Here is a 23,143-nt window from a genome sequence, read left to right on the forward strand (position 1 = left end):
TAAACTAATTATTCCCTTTTTCCCCCCCAGCTACACAGATGTTATTGATGTTGTCCAGGCCCTGCAGATACATCCAGATTCAAATGTCAAGTCCTCCTTCACCATTGGTGCCATCACAGTATGTGTGGAGCCCCTGAGCTGCTACATGGAGCACAGGTACATACTTAGGACCACTTCTGGCCCACAGGGTGTGTTGTGTTTAAGTGTACAGAAAGCAGTTTTCTCCCATCTCCCAGTAGGAGGCACATCTTTACGTGTGTTTATCTTTTGGAATGCATCAGTCTACCTTATATGTAATAAATGCCCAGTTGTCATTTGATTAGTGCTAGGTCCTCAGAGCTACCATTTGGACTGGCAGCTTCTCACCACTTTGTGCACTGAAAAGTCACCCTTCTAGGACAGTGGGACTTGAAATAGCTTCTCCCAGAAAAAAAGAATGCCTATGGCAGGCTTTTATTTTCCTCTTTACTGCAGGGGAGGGGCTTTGTGTCCCAAGGCACTTGGAGTACCTCACAGATACTTTTTCATGTGGTTAAGCCATCTTAAAGCATCTTACCTCAGTTAATGACACTTATTCTCATTACAAACAGGTGAACTTTTTTTTTCTACTTTGGAAGTAATATAATAACAAAGAAAATTGAGTATAATTCACTCATAATCTCACTCAATGTTAACTATTATAATTTTTGTGAATTCCTTTCTGGTCTTTTATGTGCATGCTTTTTTACAGTTGTGGTATACATATAATTTTATATCCTTCTTAGGTTAACGTATAGACATGTTATGTAAGTGAACATATATATGTTCCTGCAGTTACAGTGGTAATTACATTTTGATTGGGTATGTAATCATTATGTGCATGTATGGACATAATAGTCTTAACCAGCTCCCCATTGTTAGTCACATAGGATGTCTCCAGCTTTTCACTATCATAAATAATGCTATGAGAACATCTTTATCCATATAAATTTCTGAAATTTCAGATAATTTCCTTAGAATAGATTCCTCAAAGATATATTATTAATTAATTGTATGATAGTTTTATTACTCTTTATTCATATTTCCAAATTGCTTTCTGAGTGGGTTTTGCAGTTTATACTGCCCCAGTGGTATCTAGAAGTACCTATTTCATCATGAGAGAAATCCTCACTGAGAAGTTTCAAACATTACAGTGTCCCTTCATAGAGCTATTTGACTTCCTCTCCCTTTAGCCTAGCAGAATGTATCCAAGGTCTTTAATCATGTGGTTTTTCTGGCTAGTCCATATTATTGTCATCTCCTGGTAACTGACTGATCTATCCTTAGATCTTCATCTGAAAAAGCTCCCTTCTTGAGTCCCAAGTTGATATCTTTAGACTTCTCGTAGAATTTACATTAGAAGTTACTTCCCTAGTCACCTTAACTGATCCCAAGAAATGTCTTCACCATTCTCCCTTCTCTTTAGCTCTGACCTAGGTTCTGCTCTCCCATAATAAAGCTAAGGTGGTCTATTTTTCCTTCTGCCTTAGGTTAGGTTATTGTAGTGAATGCTGAGCATCCCCAGTGTACTTCAGAATGCCATATTGAGTCTTACATGCCACTCTTTCTACCATCCATGTCTCTTCTTTTTCTGAAGTTTTTACTTAAAGATGAATGAAAGCAGAAAGGGGTCTAACAGGGGACTAGACACTATCAGACATATTAACATAGAAAGGTAGGAAAAGATAGTAATAAACAAAGAACAGACAAAGGTTACACTCTAGACAAGCACTCTTCTACACCGTCAATAAAAAGTTAAGGAGAAGAGAAACTAACAGGGTGGTGAGGGAAGAGCTCAAGGAAGAGATATAAAAGGTCTGGGGAAATGGGGAGGAGGGATCTTCCTGGGGTATTGGAAATGTTCTAAAACAGAATTGTGGCAATGGTTGCACAACTCTGTAAACAATTTACTAAAAATAATCATTGAATTGTACACTTTAAATGAGTAACTTTTATGGTGTGCAGGTTATAAATAAAGCAGTTAAATAGAAAAGATCAGGGGAAAAGGAATTTAGCTGACAAAAGCAGCTGAAAGATAAACTGTTAGAGTCCTAGAAAGAAAATAAAAATTTCACTATAGAAATGAAAATCTCAAAGCAGTGAGAAGTAAAAGTAGACACTGCTAAAACAAAATGGAAAGGAAATATGGAATTCCCGGGAGGTCCAGTGGTTAGGACTCCTCCCTTCTACTGCAGGGGGCACAGATCCAGTCCCTGGTCAGGGAACTAAGATCCCACAAGCCACACAGCCAAAAAAAAATTTTGAGAGGAAATAGACAAAGAAATGAAGACAATTAGAGAAAAGAGAGGAATTATAGAATACAGATTTAGCTTTTGCGAGGACAGAAATCATTTCTGTTTAATGCTTAGTACATAGTAAGTGCTCATGAAGTGTCTATGGAATAAATGAGTGTGCCAGCATGTGAGGAATAAGTGTCCTTGAAGAGAATTTAAATAAGTAAATCAATAAACAAGCTAAAGATAAGCATATAATCTCTTTAAATATAGAAATAAGGGTAAAGTATATGAATTATAGTTATGGAATATAAAAATATAAATGACAAAATCAGGTGGGTTAAAAAGTATAAGAGATTAGGACTTCCCTGGTGGGGCAGTGGTTAAGAATCTGCCTGCCAATGCAGGGAACACGGGTTTGAGCCCTGGTCCGGGAATATCCCACATGCCATGGAGCAACTAAGCCCATGCGCCACAACTACTGAGCCTGCGCTCTAGAGCCCGTGAGCCACAACTACTGAAGCCCACGCACCTAGAGTCTGTGCTCCGCAACAAGAGAAGTCACTACAATGAGAAGCAAGCACACCGCAAAGAAGAGTAGCCCCCGCTCACCGCAACTAGAGAAAGCCCGTGTGCAGCAATGAAAACCCAATGCAGCCAAAAAAAAAAAAAGTATAAGAGATCAAAAATAATATTTGTCAATAAATCAAAATTACTGATTTTGCTCAGTTTTTAGATATTAATGAGAAATTTCCAAATTTACTTTTGAATCCATTCCAGAAAGTAATTTACTATAGTGATTTACTAATGCTCTGTTGGAAAACTAATGATTAGCCCCTGTGCATGGGCTGTGGAGCTATTCTGTTTCATGTGCATGGGGTGCATGTGGAATAGAATAAGAGAATTATGGGACTCATGATCAAGAATAGAAAGTTATTGGGACTTCCCTGGTGGTCCAGCAGTTAAGACTCTGCACTCCCAGCACAGGGGGCCCGGGTTCAATCCCTGGTCAGGGAACTAGATCCCACATGCCTTAACTAGAAAATCCCATGTGCCACAACTAAGACCCGGTGGCTCAGCCAAGTAAATAAATAAATATATTTTTTTTAAAAACTTGGTTAAAAAAAAAAGAATAGAAAGTTATTAAATAACATTAATCCCATTCCATTAAGAAAAAAAATTAAGTGGGCCAGTGTTAAGCCCATAAGTTTTTTTTTTTTAAAGAAGATGTTGGGGGTAGGAGTTTATTAATTAATTTATTTATTTTTGCTGTGTTGGGTCTTCGTTTCTGTGCGAAGGCTTTCTCTAGTTGTGGCAAGCGGGGACCACTCTTCATCATGGTGCGTGGGCCTCTCACTGTCGCGGCCTCTCTTGTTGTGGAGCACAGGCTCCAGACGTGCAGGCTCAGTAGTTGTGGCTCATGGGCCTAGTTGCTCCGCAGCATGTGGGATCCTCCCAGACCAGGGCTCAAACCTGTGTCCCCTGCATTAGCAGGCAGATTCTCAACCACTGTGCCACCAGGGAAGCCCAGCCCATAAATTTTTAAAAAGCAAAAACAATCTGGGAATTCCCTGGCAGTCCAGTGGTTAGGACTTGGTGCTTTCACTGCCATGGCCTGGGTTCGCTCCCTGGTTGGGGAACTAAGATCCTACAAGCTGCATGGCATGGCCGAAAGAAAGAAAGAAACAAAGGAGGGGGAGGGAGGGAGGGAGGAAGGAAGGAAGGGAGGGAGGGAGGGAGGGAGGAAGGAAGGGAGGGAGGGAGGAAGGGAGGAAGGAATCCATCCTTACATAGCCAACTGTGGTAGATTAAAATTATGGCCACAGCAGAAGCAGTCCTTCCCATCAAGACCTGAAGAGTCGAATCTACTTCTCACCTGGGCATTGTGACATCAAGAAGCATGGACATCAAGAAGCATGAAACAAGCCAAGGCTTGAAAAGCATTTACACATTGGGGTTTGCCCTCTCTTGCTTCTGGGAGCTAAGACCACCATATGAAGAAGCCTGGGCTAGGCTGCTTGAGGATGAAAGACCATGTGGAGAGAGAGGCCCAGCCATCCATTCCTACCATTTGGACTGAGACCCCAGTTGGGCCTGTGAGTGAGACCATTTTAGATAATCATCAGCCCCAGCTGAGCTGCCCCAGGCCAAAACAACTGCCCATTCAACCTATAGAATCATGAGAAATAATAAATCATCATTATTTTAAGCCACTTAGTTTTGGGGTGATTTTTTATACTGCAACAGTGTAAGAAAATAGGTACACATATACACTCTTTTTTTTTCCATACACTGTTGATAGGAATGTAAAATGATTTAATCTCTTTGGAGACAAATATGGCCATTCCATTGCTCAAATTTTATCATACAGTTATATTTTTACAAATGTGCAAAGATATATATGTATAGGGGTGTTTGTTTCAGGCAGAATTTTTAATTCCAAACAGTAGAGCCCGCCCCAGCATGTCTAGCTGGGGAGGAATTTACTAATGTACATTATAGCTTGCAGAGTCTCTAGGAGGGTCAGGCTGTATTGGCTAGGCAGCCAGGTGGAACACTCAAACTTCCTGCAGGGCTGCCCCGGTGAAGGGGATATCTCAACCACTTCTTCCACCAGAAAATGGAGTCTGCTTACCATACATTCCCTCACTCACCATGCTCATTGCCACTTGGAGTCTAGTTGGTAGAACTTCGGCCATATGCCTGCACCAGACGGCAAGAAAGGCTGGAAAAGCAGTTTTCTGCCATTTACGCCAGGGATGGGCTTCCTAATTCCAAGTCTGGGAAAGGTGTTTAGAAGGTACTGGGCAGTCTGAAATATGACAGGTGTGCTCTGCAATGTTCAAGACAACACTATTAATAATATCAAAGAACTGGAAATAATCCAAATGCTCAATTAGTAAGTGACTTGTTAAATTTGGGGATATTCATATAATGGACTGCTATGCAGGCATTTTTTAAAATCAAGTAGATTTTTATCTTCTAACATAGAAAATGGCCATAATATTTTATGAAGTGAGAAAAACAAATTACCAAAACAATGTGTATTTTTTAAATGTTTACTTGTATACGCATAGAAAATATCTAGAAGGATACATGCCAGACTATGAAATAGTTGTCCCTTCTGGGAAATGACCAGTTCCTTGGGGGCAAATGTTGGATGATGGGGAAACCATTTGATATTTTATAGTATCACGTATATGGCTTCTTTTAATGTAGCAGCTTTATTGAAGTTTCTGTGGATATACTTATTCTGGACATTTCATATAAATGGAATCATATAATATGTGGCCTTTTGTGTCTGGCTTCTTTCAGGGTTCATCCATGTTGTAGCATGTGTCAGTGTTTCCTTCCTTTTTATTGACAAATATTTCATTGTATGGATATATCACATCTTTTTTATCCATTCATCAGTTGATGGACATTTGAGTTATTTGCATCTTTTGGCTACCATAAATATACTGCTATGAATGTTTACGTATTAAGTTTTCATATGGTTGTATGTTTTCTGTTCTCTTGGGTAGAATTACTGGGTCATATGGTAACTGTATATTTAACTTTTTGAGGAACTGCAAACTTATCCAAAGCCACTATACCATTTGCATCCTCATCAGCAATGTATGAGGGTTCCCATTTCTCCACATCTTCACCAATACTTGTTATTGTCTGTCTTCAATAATATTACAGTTTAGGGCTTCCCTCGTGGCGCAGTGGTTGAGAGTCTGCCTGCCAATGCAGGGGACACGGGTTTGTGCCCTGGTCCGGGAGGATCCCACATGCCGAAGCGGCTGGGCCCGTGAGCCATGGCCGCTGGGCCTGTGCATCCGGAGCCTGTGCTCCGCAACGGGAGAGGCCACAGCAGTGAGAGGCCCACGTACCGCAAAAAAAAAAAAAATAATAATAATAATATTACAGTTTAGTAGGGAGGACGATATGCAGAGAAGGAAAGGAGTGAGCCAACATTTGTTTTCCACTGTTTGTTAGACACTGTGATGCTTTACCCCTTTCAAACCTCAAAATCCCCTTTAGGTATTTTGGGAGGCATTTAAGGTAGGCATCATTACCATGTTTTACCATGAGGAAGCTGTTGCTCAGAAAAGTTAAATAATTTTCCAAATGCCACACCCATGACATGTACACAATTAATCATGATATAGGGTAGGAAGTGCTGTAATAAAAGATTCATGTAATTTTATAAGAATTATAAAAAAGCAATGATAACTCATAGTTGGATTAGTAAAGAAAGCCAGCATATGAATTTGAAGGACAGGGATGCCAGAGGTGCCAAGATATGAGAAGAAATTGCATGTATGTGCAAGTCCATGTGTTCTGAGTATTTTCTTTGCAGCTGTTTAAAGTGAGCAGCTTAATGGCCCTCTACCCTGTCAGGGGTTTAAAACATGAGCATCCAACCTGTGATTGTATAAGATGCCTCGAGGGGAAACATTGCTCAGCCTTGTCTAAGATGCCACTGGTGTGAATTTCTGTGGGCTGCTGCAAGAAAGCAAGCAGGGCACTGAGAAGGGCTTTTAAGGGCAGGTACTCTAAAGTCACAGGTACTTACTTGATGGGGACAGTCATTTTTCTAAGAATGCATTTGCTGTGTGGCTGGCCATTCAGTGGACTATGAATGCAGTGAAGTCAGTGACCTCTATTCTTGGGAGACTCTGGTGCGGATGTCTCTTCCTTTGCTCCAGGGCTCCTGACCTTGCTCAGAGCACATGGGGATTCTCCCATGGAATTCTTTAGAAACCATGAAGGAGTCAGGCAAGTGAACTAGATCCACAGCCCAAAGTTGTATTCATCCAGCACACTCATCCACCAAATTTGGTTCCAAATGCTGTGTGTCTGGCTGTTGTCAGAAATCAAATTAAAAGATGAGGATTTGCCACCACCAAGAAAATTGCAGGAGAGAACTCCCCTCAGTGTTTTGAACAGCACTAATACCTGCCAACTACACCAGCAACAATTCAGAGGGTGGCTTCATCAAGCATCTTATTTGCAGGGGAAGAAAGCACAGGAGCTCTGTGGTGCCAAATGAACCTGGGTCCCTGTATAAGCTCTCCCATTTCCTAGCTGCATGTGGGACCTTGGGCCAAGTGCTTAGCTTGCTTAGCCAACCTAAACCCACTCTTTGTGGTTTTTAGGTACCCAAGGCACAGGGTGGATGTGAGAATAAAATTGTATATATGAACTGCTTGCACAGTGCCCAGCCCATGGTAAGAACTTGATAAAAGGCAGCTATTCTCATTAGTGTTAGCTTTCTTCTCTAAGAAGAGCACTGTGGTGTTTTAGAAGTTTTAAAGCACTGAGAATATGGGCTTTTCTCTGGAGCTTACTGCAGAGCTACAGTTGTTAACTCACACTTTGGATTAGTCACCCTCAATCCAATCAGTCAGTTTCCTACATTTCATTCACGTTTGAGCTCAGAATAGGATTAAAGGGAAACCCGGATTCTGTTGTGCACATAAAGGGAAATATGGCAACTTTGGTACTGAAGGCCCTTGGCACAGTTAGGCAAAATAATTCTCATTTTCCCTTGAAATTTCCCCTTTACTGTCAGGACAGTATCTCTTTGGGAGGGTGGAAAAGAAGACCAAGTTCTCTTTCTCCATTTCTTATAGTCTTGAGAGCTGGCCCTGTCCTCAGTATCCCCTCTTCAACATTCCACCAAGAGTTGGCCACTTTGGGACTTCTGTGGGGTTTCTGGCTTAGGGGACTTTGGTTCAAAGCTATGAAAACCTTTTGTATAATCATGGCTATCCTTAATGTTCAGTGTTGCCTGCCCGTTGCCCCACTGAGTAAGTCATCTTGTATGTTAGTGATACTCACATTTTTGTGAGAAATAACCAATGAAAATTCTGAGATTAATGGTTTTAAAATATTTCTTTTTTCTCCCTAGATTTCTCTTTCCTAAATGTCTCGACCAGTGTTCACAAGGTAAGCAATATGCTCTGTTTTCGCTTGCAAGCCTTTCAAATTATGTTTAGATGCGACAGACTTTTCTTCGTGCTCCCACCTACCATTCTGAAATCTAAAGCAAATAAAACTGATCCAGGGAAAACTTGGGCATTTTTTGCTTTTATCATACTTGATAGGCAGATTTCTTCCGAGAGTTTGTCTCTTAATGATAATAAATTGCCATGGCAACACCTCTTCTGAGCTGGGCTTAAGTCTGCCCTGGCCTTCCAGCTAATGTCAGTGGACTGAATAGGTATTCCTAGCCTGTGGATCAGCAAGATTTTGATGCATTTCTCCTGTCCCATGAGTGAGAGTATGGCCGAGTAGAACCTCCTCCCTTAATCCCCTGCTACATATACTGAAATTTTCCACGTCTCCTTTATAACATTTAGAAAAATCCACCCATCCTGTAGGTTATACTCATCCTTGCATTGTCCTACCATCTGGCAGCCTGGGAGCAGCACTTTTTAGTCATATTAGCTATGATGGCTGGAGACCCAGAATAAATTCTAAATTTCCTACAGTTAGTGATAAAATACTTATTGTTGTCAGAAGGCCTGGGGTCTGGGCTTCCTGAAACAGCCCAGCAAGTAGAAATTAGATGGAAGAAAATAACTCAGTGTCACCAGCACGGTTTTGCCTTGCTGATGCCATTGCCAATCCACAGGGAATGGAGACAACAGAGCATTCGTAGAGCTGTTGTCTTGGGGAAGAGCTGAGCTGGAGGCTGTGCAGGGCAGGAGGCCGGGTCACTGGAGAGAAGAATGTGTGTGTTGGACTGCTGCACCAGGGAGTCTCAAGTCTAGGTTTTAGAGGCCCCTGTTGCTTCCTAGGCACTGCACCCCAGAAGCAGAGTTGAATGGAGGTTGGCTGGGTCTATCCACGGTGTCCACCCCAGGTAGATTAAAGAGATTTTATAGGGGCTGGGTTAGTAGGATCCGGTAACAGACTAGATGGGGGGACATTGAAAAAGGGGGTATCTGGAATGACTCCTAGGTTTCTAGCTTGGGAGATTGGAAAGGTTGGTGGTACCTATCCTTGAAATAGACTACATAGGAGAAAACATAGGTCCAGGAGATAACCAAAGAGAGCTGTCTGGTCCTTCGATAAATGTTTGGAAGTCATGATCAAAGCCAAGGGTGTGGGCTGTAGTAAGCCCCTCTGACTATATGATGGATCATATAGTGATCGATCACATAACTGATCACATGACGATTGCCACCCTAGTGCCCCTTGGCTTCTTGACACTTTCTCCTTCAGTGCCCCTCTTCTTTTTTTGCATGTGGGAGAAAGATGATCAGGCTACCTTGGCAAAGAACCTTAAGCAAGTGTTCTGTCTTTACTGTCCATGAACCTGGGCCAGTATTAAAAGAGGAAAGCTCTTTTAGGCCAAGACAGAATGAGTTCTGTCTGGGATTTTGTAGGCATATTTCATTAACACTGCCTTCCAACTCATTGTTCAAAGGCAATGTGTGTCAATTCTGTGCTTATATAAAGAAAGCTGGGGTGGGGGTGGGAGGACTTCCCTGGTGGTCCAGTGGTTAAGAATCCGCCTTCCAATGCAGGGAACTCGGGTTCGATCCCTGGTCGGGGAACTAAGATCCCACATGCCGCGGGGCAGCTAAGCGCATGCACTGCAACTACTGAGCATGCGAGCCACAACTAGAGAGCCTGCATGCCGCAACTACAGAGCCCACACGCTTTGGACCCCGCATGCCACAGGAAGAGAGAAGCCTGTACACCACCACAAAAGATCCCGCGTGCCACAACTAAGACCCAACGCAGCCAAAAATAAAATAAATAAATAATTTTTTTTTTTTTTTTTTGCGGTACACGGGCCTCTCACTGCTGAGGCCTCTCCCGTTGTGGAGCACAGGCTCTGGACGCTCAGGCTCAGTGGCCATGGCTCACGGGCCCAGCCGCTCCGCGGCATGTGGGATCCTCCCGGACCAGGGCACGAACCCGTGTCCCCTGCATCGGCAGGTGGACTCTCAACCACTGCACCACCAGGGAAGCCCAAATAAATATGTTTTTAAGAAAAGAATTAAAAGAAAAAAAAAAAAAAAAGCCAGGGGAATTCCCTGGCAGTCCAGTGGTTAGGACTGCCACAGCCTGGGTTCAGTGCCACAGTCACTGCCACAGCCTGGGTACAGTCACTGCCACAGCCTGGGTTCAGTCCCTGGTCGGAGGAGTAAAAAAAAAAAGAAAGCTGGGAATGTGATCAGATGTAGACAGATAACCTTGAGGCCATATATGCTGTTTTCTGAACTGCAAAGGGCTTGTTAAGTGATAGTGCCTTGGTAGACATCTTCCCCTTACATCTGGGCCAAGAGGACACTATAGACTGATCTGACCTAATTCACCATGGGCATGGACCCTCTGGGGAGAGAGGAGATAAAATGCAAGTATTTCTTCTTCCTCAGAGATTTGGTGGCTCTCTTAGAGGTAGAATCTGCCACCGGTAGACAAACATCTTACGTCCCAAGGGAGCAGTTGCCTCCCTTCGCTCCTGTTCATGAGTCAAGCTCCCTGATTCATTGCTTTTACAACAAAGGATTATTTTACAATGAGAAAAGCACTGTATTGCAGCCACAAGATGATGTGTATTACAGAAATCCAAGGATTAGGAAATAATCTCAATGCTTAAACAACAAGCAAGGCTCATTATAATGCTGGCTTTAAAACAGAGCGCAGATAATTTACTACCATGATCTGCTTTTAGATGTATCTGTAGATAGACAAAAGAAGTGAGATTTGTATTCTTCTGGGCTGCTGGAAGTCTTTAACCAGACTGGGATGGTCAAACAGACCTCAGAGATGTTTCTCCACTCTTGGGAACAGGCCAGTCCAGGCTGCCTGCTCACTCACAACCCAGACTGGTGAGGCGTTGGCCAAATCAGAGTATCCACTCCTTGATAACAGAACAGAAGGAAGCTCCCGGCCCAAGCAAGATGAAACCGCTCATGATGGCCTCTTCACCCTGTGCTCCAGATAACTGCTGTACCTTGCCTTGAAGATGGCATTTCCTCTTGGCAGGTAGCAGATTGCATAGCTGGCCTAAGGAATGCTGGGGATAATCCTTTTGCTTGTTTCTCCACAAAGCAAAGCCCCTTTTATATGTCCAATTCCTGACCTAGAATCCAAAGCCCACAGTGTTTGTCTACATGGTACTCATGGGGCAGACAGGACTTTGGGCAAGGTATCTGTCAGAGACTCAGATCCTAGCCTTTTCTCAGGCAGGCCAAGCCTGTGCTTGTGACCCTGCTGCATGCCACTCAGGTTGGCACATTCGCAGTAGTCTGACTCTCCAGTTTCTTCTGCCCAAGTAGATGCTAAGTAGAGTCCTAGGGCCTTTATAGATCTTCTCTCAGCCTTTCCTGACTCCTCACTGCAAGATCCACCCCAGCTATTCTTGTCTTCCACCCCTGGTAATGTCATGGGCCTCTCGCAGGAGCCGGCTCTCATAACTGCCATCTCTGGAATGTGCTGAGCCTTCTAGAACCCTGCCTGCCACCCCACTGTGCCACATTCTGGGCCTGGCTGCCTGGCCTTGCTTTACTCAGTTTCCAAAGACCCCAGCCACTTCCTGTGGCTGCACCAGGACATGGGGTTCTGGCAGTAGGCTCACCAGACTGTCCTCACTGCCTCCCCACAGCCTGCAGAGTGACCTTTCTAAATGGGAATGGAAGCACAGGCACTACCAGTGTCACCTTTGTTAGGAGGCTTTCCTAAAACTCTGACTGCAGATGGTCCATCTTAATGTTAAAGCTTATGAACAAGGAAGGCATGTGAGAAACCTTTTTAAAATAGAATAAACAAAATGCAGACATATTCTCCATTTGAATTCCTAAGTCTTGTACTGTTACCACATCTAGGCCATACCTGAAGACCTTGAGAATAGAAGTTTTAAGTGTAGGAGAAGCTGTTAAGAAAATGTGGTTCTGTGTATTCGTATATACTTGTATATGCATAGACTATCTGAGGAGGCACACCCAAAATCTGGTTATTAGTGGTTGCCTCTGTGGAGGAGAAATAAGGCTCAGGGTGCCAGAGAAGAACACCCTTTTGTACCTTACGAATTTTGCACCAAAAATATGTATATACTAATAAATCTTAGAAACCTTTCCAGATGGCTGTCTGATGAATAGTACTTGCTCAGACCTGCAAGTGGGAGAATTTTTGGCATGTGGGTACCCACGGCTTAGTTTCTTAGGCAGCTGCCTCGGAGGTCAGGTTGCATGTGTCTTTTATTACACTTCATTTATTCGTTCATTTATTCAGCAAATTTTTATCTAATGCCTGCTGTAACCCAGTCCTGGGGGATTAAGAAAGGCTTCTGGAAGAGGTGCTATTCAAATTGTCTACACCCTGAAGGAGGAGTTGGCCCTCCTTCAAAAAAATGAGAGAAAGGATGGCTCCAGGCAGAAGAAACAGCAAGATTGAAGGCCTGATGGTGATTAGAGTATGACTAGGGCCCTGAGGAAGTGCATCATGCAGATAGGTCAAGCAGGCCAAGAAGTTTAGATATCAGCCTAAAAATAATTGGAATGCATTAAATATTTTAAGTAGGGAAGTGACTTGATCAGATTTATGTTTTTGAAAGATTACTCTTACTACAATAGGAAGAATGAATTGTAGTAAAGGAAGCCTGGAAGTAGAGAGAATGAGCAGTAACCTAGTGAAGAGAGAGCAGTGGTCTAAACCAGGCAAATGGTAGCAGGGACTGAGAGTGGAGGATGGACGATGGCCCAGGTTTGGGGAACTAGGCAGTCGGTGTGCCTTTCACCAAGTGACCACTTGGATGTCAGGGGAAGCCATTGAGGAAACTCACCCTTGAATCCTCAGAGGTCTCTCAAGCACTGTGCAGAGGCATATAGGCCATATTTACCTAAGGCCGACTGACTTGCTGTGGAGCACTAACAGATACCTGCGAAGAGCAGGACTCATGTCTCAGAACCAAGGAACCAATAGATTCCCAAACAGTGTGTAAGCACGCAGGAAGCAGATTATGTGCTCAGCAGTCGAGCCCTACCTCCTGACATCTATGATCCTAGGCATATTGTATACCCTTTGTGTGTGCCTTGTCCCCATTGTAACACACGACCATTGACATGAAGCTCCTAACCCCTGTTCCCTGGTTGCGAATGGAATGTGGTTATGAGGTTAGATTCAGTCTTCAGAGTTTTGGAACACTTTTTATAAATATGATTGGTGAGAGGAAGGAAGTATCACTAACTTCTGCCTCAGACCAGAGGCAGGGGCCAGGGGTCCTGGAAGTTGCCTTCAAACCAGTGATAGCCACTCATCTAAACCATGGGCTCAGCACCCTAGGCTGGTGAGAGTCATGTGACTTACCTTCCTGCTTGTTGCTGTGGCTAAGGTGTGCCACAGCCACCTCTGTCAGTCTGAGGAATCAGTCCAGGCTCCTTGGTGTACATGTAGGGGTCCCATTCCCAAATGATGAGATGGTGGTGGTAGTAGTGTCAGGTTGCATTTAATGAGTTCTTACTCTCTGTAGCCTGTGATAAAGCATTTCACAGATAACCTGGAGGTATGTGTTCCCATCTGACAGAGGAGGAAATTTGGGCTCAGAGAGAAAGTTGAGCAATTTGCCTAATGTCACCCATGAATAATTAGTGGAACCGAAAATTCAGACTCAGGTTTGCTTGGCTCTAAAACCCACGCTTTAATCTTTACCTTATGCTATCTTTTTACATATATGAAGAAGATAAATAAAAATATAAGCCTTATATTTTAAGCACTGCCCGTGTTATTCAAAGGAGCTCTCGTAGTTCAGAGAAAGGGAGACAGCAAGGTGGCATGAGGGGAGGATTGGGATGATAACGGTATTAGAGAAGATTGTAAGGAAGAAGTAAGCTTTACCAAAAAAATTTTTTAAAGGGCTTAAGTGAAAAAACAAGGTACAGAATGGTATAGTATGCCACTGTTTGTGGGAAAAATGTATACATACACATTTACTTGTAAATACTCAGCACATATCTGGAAGAAAACTCTGATAAATATGGTTGCCTCCAGGGAAAGAAGTAGGTTGCTGGGTAGGAAGGGAATTTACTTTCTCTGTGAACTCTTCCGTACATTATGAGTTTTGCCCTCAAAAACTAAGTACAGCTAATTTTTTAAAAAACAAAACACTTGACTGAAGTGAACAGTAAGAGTCCTCTGTACTGAATATTCATTATTCAGGATCCTACAATTACAGGGTTACTTAGGAAAGCTGAAGTCTCATAATTTAGAGACATTCACTTATGAACTAATCGTTTATAAAACTAGTCTCGGGCTTCCCTGGTGGCGCAGTGATTGAGAGTCTGCCTGATGATGCAGGGGACACGGGTTCGTGCCCTGGTCCGGGAAGATCCCACATGCCGCGGAGCGGCTGGGCCCGTGAGCCATGGCCGCTGAGCCTGCACGTCCAGAGCCTGTGTTCCTCAACGGGAGAGGCCACAACAGTGAGAGGCCACGTACCGCAAAAAAAAGACAAACAAACAAAAAACTAGTCTCTATTAGTAAAAAGATTGATGATGAGCATTGAGTCTTCTTAGGTATAGAATTAATTATAACACCTATGAGAATGCTATTACAAAATAGAATATAAATGTTGAAAATCTCAAAACCCTATAAATGAAATTATATTTAATAAAAAATTAGGAGGCAACAAGAGAGAGAGATTACCTCTACATCTTCTCAAGTGGGAGATCAGTAAATTTTAAAGCTGTTAAGTCAAGTTGTAAAGAGTTAGTTATACTCTTTAAAGATACAAAATTATCCACTCGGGCTTCCCTGGTGGCATGGTGGTTAGGAATCCAACTGCCAAGTCAGGGGACACGCGTTTGAGCCCTGGTCTGGGAAGATCCCACGTGCCGCGGAGCACCTAAGCCCAGGCGCCACAACTACTGAGCCTGCGCTCTAGAGCCCACGAGCCACAACTGCTGAAGCCCACGCTCCTAGAGCCTGTGCTCCACAACCAGAGAAGCCACCGCAGTGAGAAGCCCGCACACCGCAATGAAGAGTAGCCCCCGCTTGCCACAACTAAAGAAAGCCCGCATGCAGCAACGAAGACCCAACACAGCCATAAATAAATAAATAAATAAATAAATAAATAAATTTATAAGAACAGTAAAACTTAAAAAAAGTATCCACTAGAGGAACTATAAAATTATTAATGTAACCAACCAGAACATGATAGTGGAGAAGTGGGGCAAATTTAAGGGTATATGAACTTCCTTGTCTGTCATATGGAAAAGTCAAAAGACATTGTCTAAAGGTGACATAAGGATAGCTATCATAAGAACATAAAACAGACTATAAGCCCACCACTTGTCAGAAGGAAAGCAGAAAACAATGCAGAAATCATATTGCTAAAAGTTAAAAAAAAATTTTTTAATAGAATTCCACGTAAACAAGGTAACAGAAACAAAGTGTCAGTAAATATAAATGGAATAAACACCTATTAAAAGGAAAAGTATCTCAGATTAAACCAAAAAGTAGAATCTAATTATATGATGTTCTGTACAAGAGAAGCATCTAAAACTAAGTAAGGATGGTGATGAAAGAACGGACAAGATATAACAGACTAATGCAAACAAAAAGAAATGAGGTTGATATTAATAACAGCAGGGTTGAATACCAGGCAAAATATTGAAGAGTCTAAAAAGGGCAGTTTTGGGACTTTCCTGGTGTTCCAGCGGTTAAGACTCCGTGCTTCCACTGCAAGGTGCACGGGTTCAATCCCTGGTCGGGGAACTAAGATCCCACATGCCGCACAGCACGGCTAATAAGTAAATAAATAAAAGGGCAATTTTTAATGATAAAGGACACCATCTACAACCTGTCATGAATATTTCTGTACCAAATAATTCAAAAGAAAGCATATACCTTTAAGTTACTATGTTACTAAACAAGAAATAATTTTTCTTTTTATTGAGATATAATTGACATATAACATTGTATTAGTTTCAACTGTACAACAGAATGATTTGATGTTTGTGTACATTGCAAAATGATAATCACAATAAGTCTAGTTAACATGCATTGCCTTACCTAGTTACAAAACAATTTTTTCTTATGATGAGAACTTCTAAGATCTACTCTCTTAGCAGCTTTTAGTTATTCAATACAGTATTATTAACTATAGTTACCATGCTGTACATTACATCTCCACGACTTATTTATTTTATAACTGGAAGTTTGTACCTTTTGACTCTCTCCTCCCATTTTTCTCACCCCCTGCCCCCTGCTTCTGGCAACCACCAGTTTGTTCTCTGTATCTATGGGCTTGGTTTTTGTTTTTGTTTTTGTTTTTAGATTCTGCATATTAATGAGATCGTATAATGAGATCATACGGTATTTCTCTGTCTGACTTATTTCATTTAGCATAATGCCCTTGCGGTCCATCCATGGCAAGATGGCAAGATTTCATTCTCTTTATGGCTGAGTAACATTCATATATATATCATTATCATATATAAGATAGATATATATAAGATATATCTATCTTATATCTCCTTTATCCATTCATCCACTAATGGACACTTAGGTTTCCATATCTTGCTATTGTGAATAATACTGCAATGAACATGGGTGTGCAGATAGCTCTTCAAGATAGTGATTTCAGTTCCTTCTGGTATATTCCAGAAGTGGAATTGTTGGATCATATGGTACTTTTAATTTTTTTAGGAATCTCCATCCTGTTTTCCATAGTGTCTGTACCACTATAGAATTGGCATTCCCAGCAACTGTGTACAAGTTTCCCTTTTTTCCACATCCTCACCAACACTACTTATTTCTTGTCTTTTTGAGAATAGCCATTCTAACAGGTATGAAATGCTATCTCATTGTGGCTTTTTTAAATAATGAATTAAGCATTCAACTTAAGAAGTTAGAAAAAGAACAAGAACTTTTTAAAAACTAGATTATAATAAAAAAGATTGAATCTATAAACCAGATATATCTAGCATGTTAAGCAACACTATGGAGATGCAATCAGCAAAATCTAGACTGAGAGAAATATACAAGATGCAGTTTTTCAACAAATAAATCACAAAGAAGTAAGAAGAAAACTATAGATTGAAAGAGAATTACGAGATGCATCAGTGAAATATAATGTATGGGCTTTGTTTGGTTCCTGTTTCCAAAAAATTAAGAAAATATTCTTCAGACAGAAAAGTTTGAATGTGGGCTAGATATTTTATATTAAAGAATTTATTGTTAATCATTCATTTTTTTAAAGAGTCCTTATGATAATACATACTGAAATATTTTTGGATGAAATAATAGGATGTCTATTATTGGCTTCAGAATCATCCAGTGGGGAAGGAGAGGAAAGGAGAAAAGGTTGGGGTATGGTATAGAAGAAATAGTTAGCCAGATGTTGATCTTTCTTGAAGCCAAGTGATGGGCTCGTGGGCATTCATTATACTATTTTTTTCTACTTTTGTATATGTTTGAAATTTTCACAATATTAAGTGAATAAAAATGGTTGAATAACACAAATGCAAATGGTATTATAGCAGAAATGGTGTGTATGCTGTGATCCTAGCCATGTAAAAATAAGTATGGAAGAGGTATTAAAATTGTGTTGGCATGGTGGGATGTGGCAAATTCTCTGATTTCAAAATTATCTGTAGTGCTGTGGATTTTACTTCTATATTTTCACAGAAAGGTTGAGAGTGATTGTGGCCCACTCCACAACCTCTCTTTACATGCGCCACCCTTCCTTACTGTGTCACTCTGTGAATATCTTTGTTAGCGCTTACCTTGGAACTGTGGGTCCACGGGTGAGACTTCTTGACTGTGCACTCTTTGAGAATGGTTAGCACCTGACATATGGTTTGTGCTTGGTACATGTCTGTGTTCTGAACTGGTGAAAAGTCACTGGCACCAGTTCCTGATGAGGTTAAGTACATGGGATATAGAAAGGGCCCTTAGATGAAAAAGCTCCAGGTATCAAAGCGGAATTAAGAAGACAGGAGGTTAGGAGGTGAGGCAGCTACAGAGTTGAGGCCATTCACTCCAAGAGGTTGCAGTGGCAGAAAGAGGAGCAGAATGATGGCTATGTATATCAGTGTTGGGTGGCGGGTGTCTACATGAGGGGGCTGCTAGAAGGGATGATCAGGGGAGGGAGCAAGGGCTCACATTTGTGCAAACCCTCAGCCCCAGTCAGGACTCTATAAAGGCTGAACTGTTTTTGGTTTTGTTCCCCAGGCCTGGTGAGTAATGTGGTGTTCACCAGTCACACCACAGAGCAGAGGCACCCTCTCCTCATTCAGTTGCAGAGCCTCATCAGAGCTGCCAATCCTTCCGCAGCCTTCATTCTTGCAGAAAATGGGATTGTCACCAGGTAAACTTACCAGTTCACTTCACTCCGCAGGACCAGCCACTTTCTCAGATGCAGCAGTCTGGCTATGGCCCACTGGGTCTTTCCACTGTATCAAAGACCTGAGCATTTATAAAAGTCAGGTCTTGAAGTGCTTTTTTTTTTTTTAATTAATTTATTTTATTTTTATTTATTTTTGGCTGTGTTGGGTCTTTGTTGCTGCAGGTGGGCTTTCTCTAGTTGCGGCGAGTGGGGGCTACTCTTCATTGTGGTGGCTTCTCTTGTTGCAGAGCACGTGCTCCAGAGCGCAGGCTCAGTAGTTGTGGCTCATGGGCTTAGTTGCTCCGCGGCATGTGGGACCTTCCCGGACCAGGGCTTGAACCTGTGTCCTCTGCACTGGCAGGCGGATTCTTAACCACTGCGCCACCAGGGAAACCCTTGAAGTGCTTTTGATGCTGTGTAAAAATCACCAAGAGGACCCCACATGTTAGTATCCTGTACTGGTTTTTTTTTTTTTTAATTTTTAAATTTTTTTTAATATATATAATTTTTCATGTATCACATTGGCAATTTATTTATTTATTTTTGGCTGTGTTGGGTCTTTGTTTCTGTGCGAGGGCTTTCTCTATTTGCGGCAAGTGGGGGCTACTCGTCATCGCGGTGCGCGTGCCTCTCACTATCGCGGCCTCTCTTGTTGCGGAGCACAGGCTCCAGGCGCGCAGGCTCAGTAGTTGTGCCTCACGGGCCTAGTTGTTCTGCGGCATGTGGGATCTTCCCAGACCAGGGCTCGAACCCGTGTCCCCTGCATTGGCAGGCAGATTCTCAACCACTGAGCCACCAGGGAAGCCCTCCTGTACTGTTTTGAGATGTTCTGTTTTGATGCATTCACGTTCTCATCATTAAAGGATGGAAGTCAAGACTCTCTCAATGTTCTTTGTGTTAAGATGTGAGAGAAATGGCATAGAAACATGGGGAAATTATATCTTTACTTCATAGACCTGGGTTCAAGTTACAAACTAAAAATAGAGAATTAGTGACTTTGTGTGTATGTATGTATGAAAACATTTTGTCATATAGCAGTTTTGTTTGCTCAATAAGGTGCTAAAAGGTGTATACTTTTCATATAGTTTTGACTTTTGAGCAATGCACATATTTTACACATTCAAAAATTAAGTCAACAAGGAGGGAAAAAATACAAACAAAAACGTGAATCCATCTGTATACCAAAGTAATAAGAGCCGTACATATGCAAAATAATTCAAGTAGCTTCTGAGCATAATCCTCTGTTGGAACCCTGATTCCAAACAACATCACTGATTAGAGAAGGGAGATTATAAATATGAAATGGGAAAGGTAAGGAAAAACCCTGCAAATGTTGGAGTTGAATTGGGGGACTCGATATAAATTCCTTATTTCAAAAAAAAAGTATATTCCCTAGCTCTTTCCATTAAAAGGGACCAGAAATAATACCCTTTCCATTAAAAGGGACTAGAAATAATAATAGTAATTAATACTTCTACCTCTAGATCTTAATTTCTAAATACCAATCCCCACTATAAAGTATCAGGACTCTTTGGAGAATTGGCTGATTGCAGGTTTAGGGAGTGAAAGTACAAGGTGAGCCTAGTACATTTTGTGACAAAAAAGCAGGGAAGTATTCAAAGATTAGTGGAAATATGTCAAAAGGATACAGAAGCTAGCTTAAGAAGCTCCCACTAGGCAAATTTGGGACAACTTGAGTATATGAGAGAACCATGATAATAATGGATTATATAGCACGTGGAGTAAAATGAGTCTGTGGTGATACTAAAAAAAGGGAGAGGGACAGATCAGTAAAGCTCTTCTTTATAGAAGAATGCTAGCTAATAAAAAAATAAGGATTTATAGTACTAGAAAGTCACTATTTTGTAACCTTTCGTATAATACTTGATTTAGGCAAGAATTATCAATGGATGCTAAAAGCAGTGGATGACAGATTGTTGAGGAAAAGGATATTCACTTGTCTCAAAGTATCTGTCACGGGACTTCCCTGGTGGTGCAGTGATTAAGAATTTGCCTGTCAGTGCAGGGGACACGGGTTCAATCCCTGGTCTGGGAAGATCCCACAGGCCACAGAGCAACTAAGCCCATGCGCCACAACTACTGAGCCTGCTCTCTAGAGCCCGTGACCCACAGCTGCTGAGCCCATGTGCCACAACTACTGAAGCCTGCGCACCTAGAGCCTATGCTCCGTAACAAGAGAAGCCACTGTACTGAGAAGCCCACACACTGCAATGAAGAGTAGCCCCCGCTGTTCTGCAACTAGAGAAAGCCTGTGCACAGCAACGAAGATGCAATGCAACCATAAATAAATAAATTAAATAAATAAATGAATAAATAAAAAGTATCTGTCACTCCACAGACTGCTTACTACTTACAAAGAGGGAAAAGTACCTTCACAATGGAGAGGTTTAATCTAGAAGACATGACATTGACCAAATGATTAAACTTAGCAAGACCACTAATGGGATAAACTGACATCGTGTGCCTCCTTCGTGACACTGTGGGAAGGACACAACATCACTTGGCCATTAATCTTGCCAGAAATGCTTAGCTGAATCTAATCATGAGGAACAACCAAACAAATCCAGGTTGTGGGGCACAAGACAGCTGGCATGTACTCTTCAAAAATGTCAACTCCGGGCTTCCCTGGTGGCGCAGTGGTTGGGAGTCCGCCTGCCAATGCAGGGGACACGGGTTCGTGCCCCGGTCAGGGAGGATCCTGCGTGCCGCGGAGCGGCTGGGCCCGTGGGCCATGGCCGCTGGGCCTGCGCGTCTGGAGCCTGTGCTCCGCGGCGGGAGAGGCCACGGCAGTGAGAGGGCCACATACCGCAAAAAAAAAAAAAAAAAAAAAGTAACAAACAAAAAAAGTTGGAGGAATTGTTCCAGACTGAAGGAAAATAAAGATTATAAATTAATGAGCAATCCTTGATTGGATCCTGAGTGCCCTATCCCCCCAAAAAGGGGAAATTTGAAAATGGATGTATATTATATCAATACTTCTCCAACTTTAATGTGCATATGAACCTCTTGGGGATCTTATTAAAATGAGGGTTCTGATTCAGTAGGTCTGGAGTAGGCTGGAGATCCTGCATTTCCACCAAGCTCCCATGTGATACCAGTGCTGCTTGTCCTCAGTATTAAATTCCCTCAGTGTGATTATACTGTTGTGGTTCTTCAAGAGAATGTGCTTGTTCTTAGAGATGCATAGTAAAGTATTTAGGGGTGAAATAACAGAAAAAAAAATATATGCATGTACTTGTATGTGTGTATGGGGGTGTAGAGAGTAAGCAGAATGTACAGGTTAAGGTTAATAGTTCTAATTAACCTGGATTTTCTGTATGTTTTCAAAGGAATGAAGACATTGAACTGATTCTCTCAGAAAATAGTTTTTCGAGTCCTCAGATGCTACGATCTCGATATCTAATGTACCCTGGCTGGCAAGTATCATCATTGAAAAGTAGCTAAGATTTCTTTATAAACTCAGTGATTTATTTATTTACAGGAAAGAAAAAGAAAGTGAAAATACCAGGTGTGCTCTAGGAGGGTGACAATGGCAGCTGCAACAGCCTGCCATGTCCCAGTAACCACTGGCCTTGCTGGAAGCCCAGTGATCCACATCTTGGGGTCCAAATTGAGACCCTTGCTGGATGTTGAGACTTAAGGAGTCATCTTATAGGCCTTAAGCACAATGGTATCCTTTGTTTCCTCTAGCCTCTAGTGAGAGTGAGGTGGCCGGCATGGAACCAAGGAGTTATGACCCTCCCGGGTGAGAGAGTCTCTCCTGAGAATAGTCAGTCCTCTAGGGTTCCCATCTGACAGGTAGGTTCCCTGCTGTTGTGGCCCAGGGGATGTTCTGTGCTCTGCAGGTGGCCTCCTAGCCTGAACCTGTCCTCCAGATAGGAGAGGAAGAGAAAAGAGAGTGTGAAGTGCACTATAATCATATTTCCAGCATCACTTGAGCACTTACTGTGTGCTACACGTTGTAAGACTTCGCTCTCCAGTCCAGCAGCCACTAGCCACATTTGGCTAGTTAATAAAATGTAAATGTATATTAATAAAAATAAAGTAAAATTTAAAATTTAGCCTTTTAGTCACACAAGCCACATTTCAAGTGCTTAACAGCTACCTGTGACTAGCAGCTACTGTCTTGGACAGTTCAGATCCAGAACATTTCCATCACCACAGAAAGTTCTGTTCACAGTGCCACTCTAAGAGTTCAACCTGTGTTATCTCATTCATCCTCAAACCAAGCCTGCAAGGTGGATTCCATTTTTTTCTTCATTCTAGAGATAAGGTAACTGAGGCAGCAAGGACTTAAATGTCTTGTCCAAAGTCCCACAGCTAGTAAATGAAAGAGTTGGGTTTCAAACCCAGGTTGTGTGGCTTCAGAGCCTTTATTTTTTTTTTTGAAGTATAATAGATTTACAAAGTTGTGTTAATTTCTGCTGTACAGCAGAGCCTGTACTCTTAACCACCATGCTGCACTTGTCCCTGTATGGAATGGATAACTAGTTTTGCTCTGTTGAAGGTTCAGGGGAAGACAGTTAAAGCTTAG

General features: G+C 42.1%; 2 protein-coding genes across 7 annotated transcripts in view; one reads left to right on the forward strand and one right to left on the reverse strand.

The window, feature by feature from the left end:
- The window catches only part of DNAAF9 (dynein axonemal assembly factor 9), a 148,436-nt gene that overhangs the window by 115,427 nt on the left and 9,866 nt on the right, over positions 1-23,143 (forward strand). For all 6 annotated transcript variants that reach the window (XR_016387882.1, XR_016387886.1, XR_016387885.1 and 3 more), the window contains 4 exons: positions 31-156; positions 8,155-8,192; positions 18,435-18,570; positions 21,939-22,025. Coding sequence is in view for 1 of the 6 variants with exons in the window: in XM_022592877.2 (XP_022448585.1) it covers positions 31-156; positions 8,155-8,192; positions 18,435-18,570; positions 21,939-22,025 (387 nt within the window). In the remaining 5 variants the exon portion in view is untranslated. The remainder of the gene's footprint in view (positions 1-30; positions 157-8,154; positions 8,193-18,434; positions 18,571-21,938; positions 22,026-23,143) is intronic.
- ITPA (inosine triphosphatase) overlaps positions 18,721-23,143 on the reverse strand; it is a 52,458-nt gene continuing 48,035 nt past the window's right edge. Inside the window, exon 7 of the mRNA XM_089896628.1 lies at positions 18,721-19,001. Coding sequence (XP_089752754.1) covers positions 18,882-19,001 — 120 coding nt within the window. The 3' untranslated portion in view covers positions 18,721-18,881. The remainder of the gene's footprint in view (positions 19,002-23,143) is intronic.

The sequence above is a fragment of the Delphinapterus leucas genome, chromosome 15 (genome assembly GCF_059928025.1).
Source record: "Delphinapterus leucas isolate spDelLeu-1000000601 "Yukka" chromosome 15, BTC_Dleu_Yukka2, whole genome shotgun sequence".
NCBI classification, from domain to species: domain Eukaryota; kingdom Metazoa; phylum Chordata; class Mammalia; order Artiodactyla; family Monodontidae; genus Delphinapterus; species Delphinapterus leucas.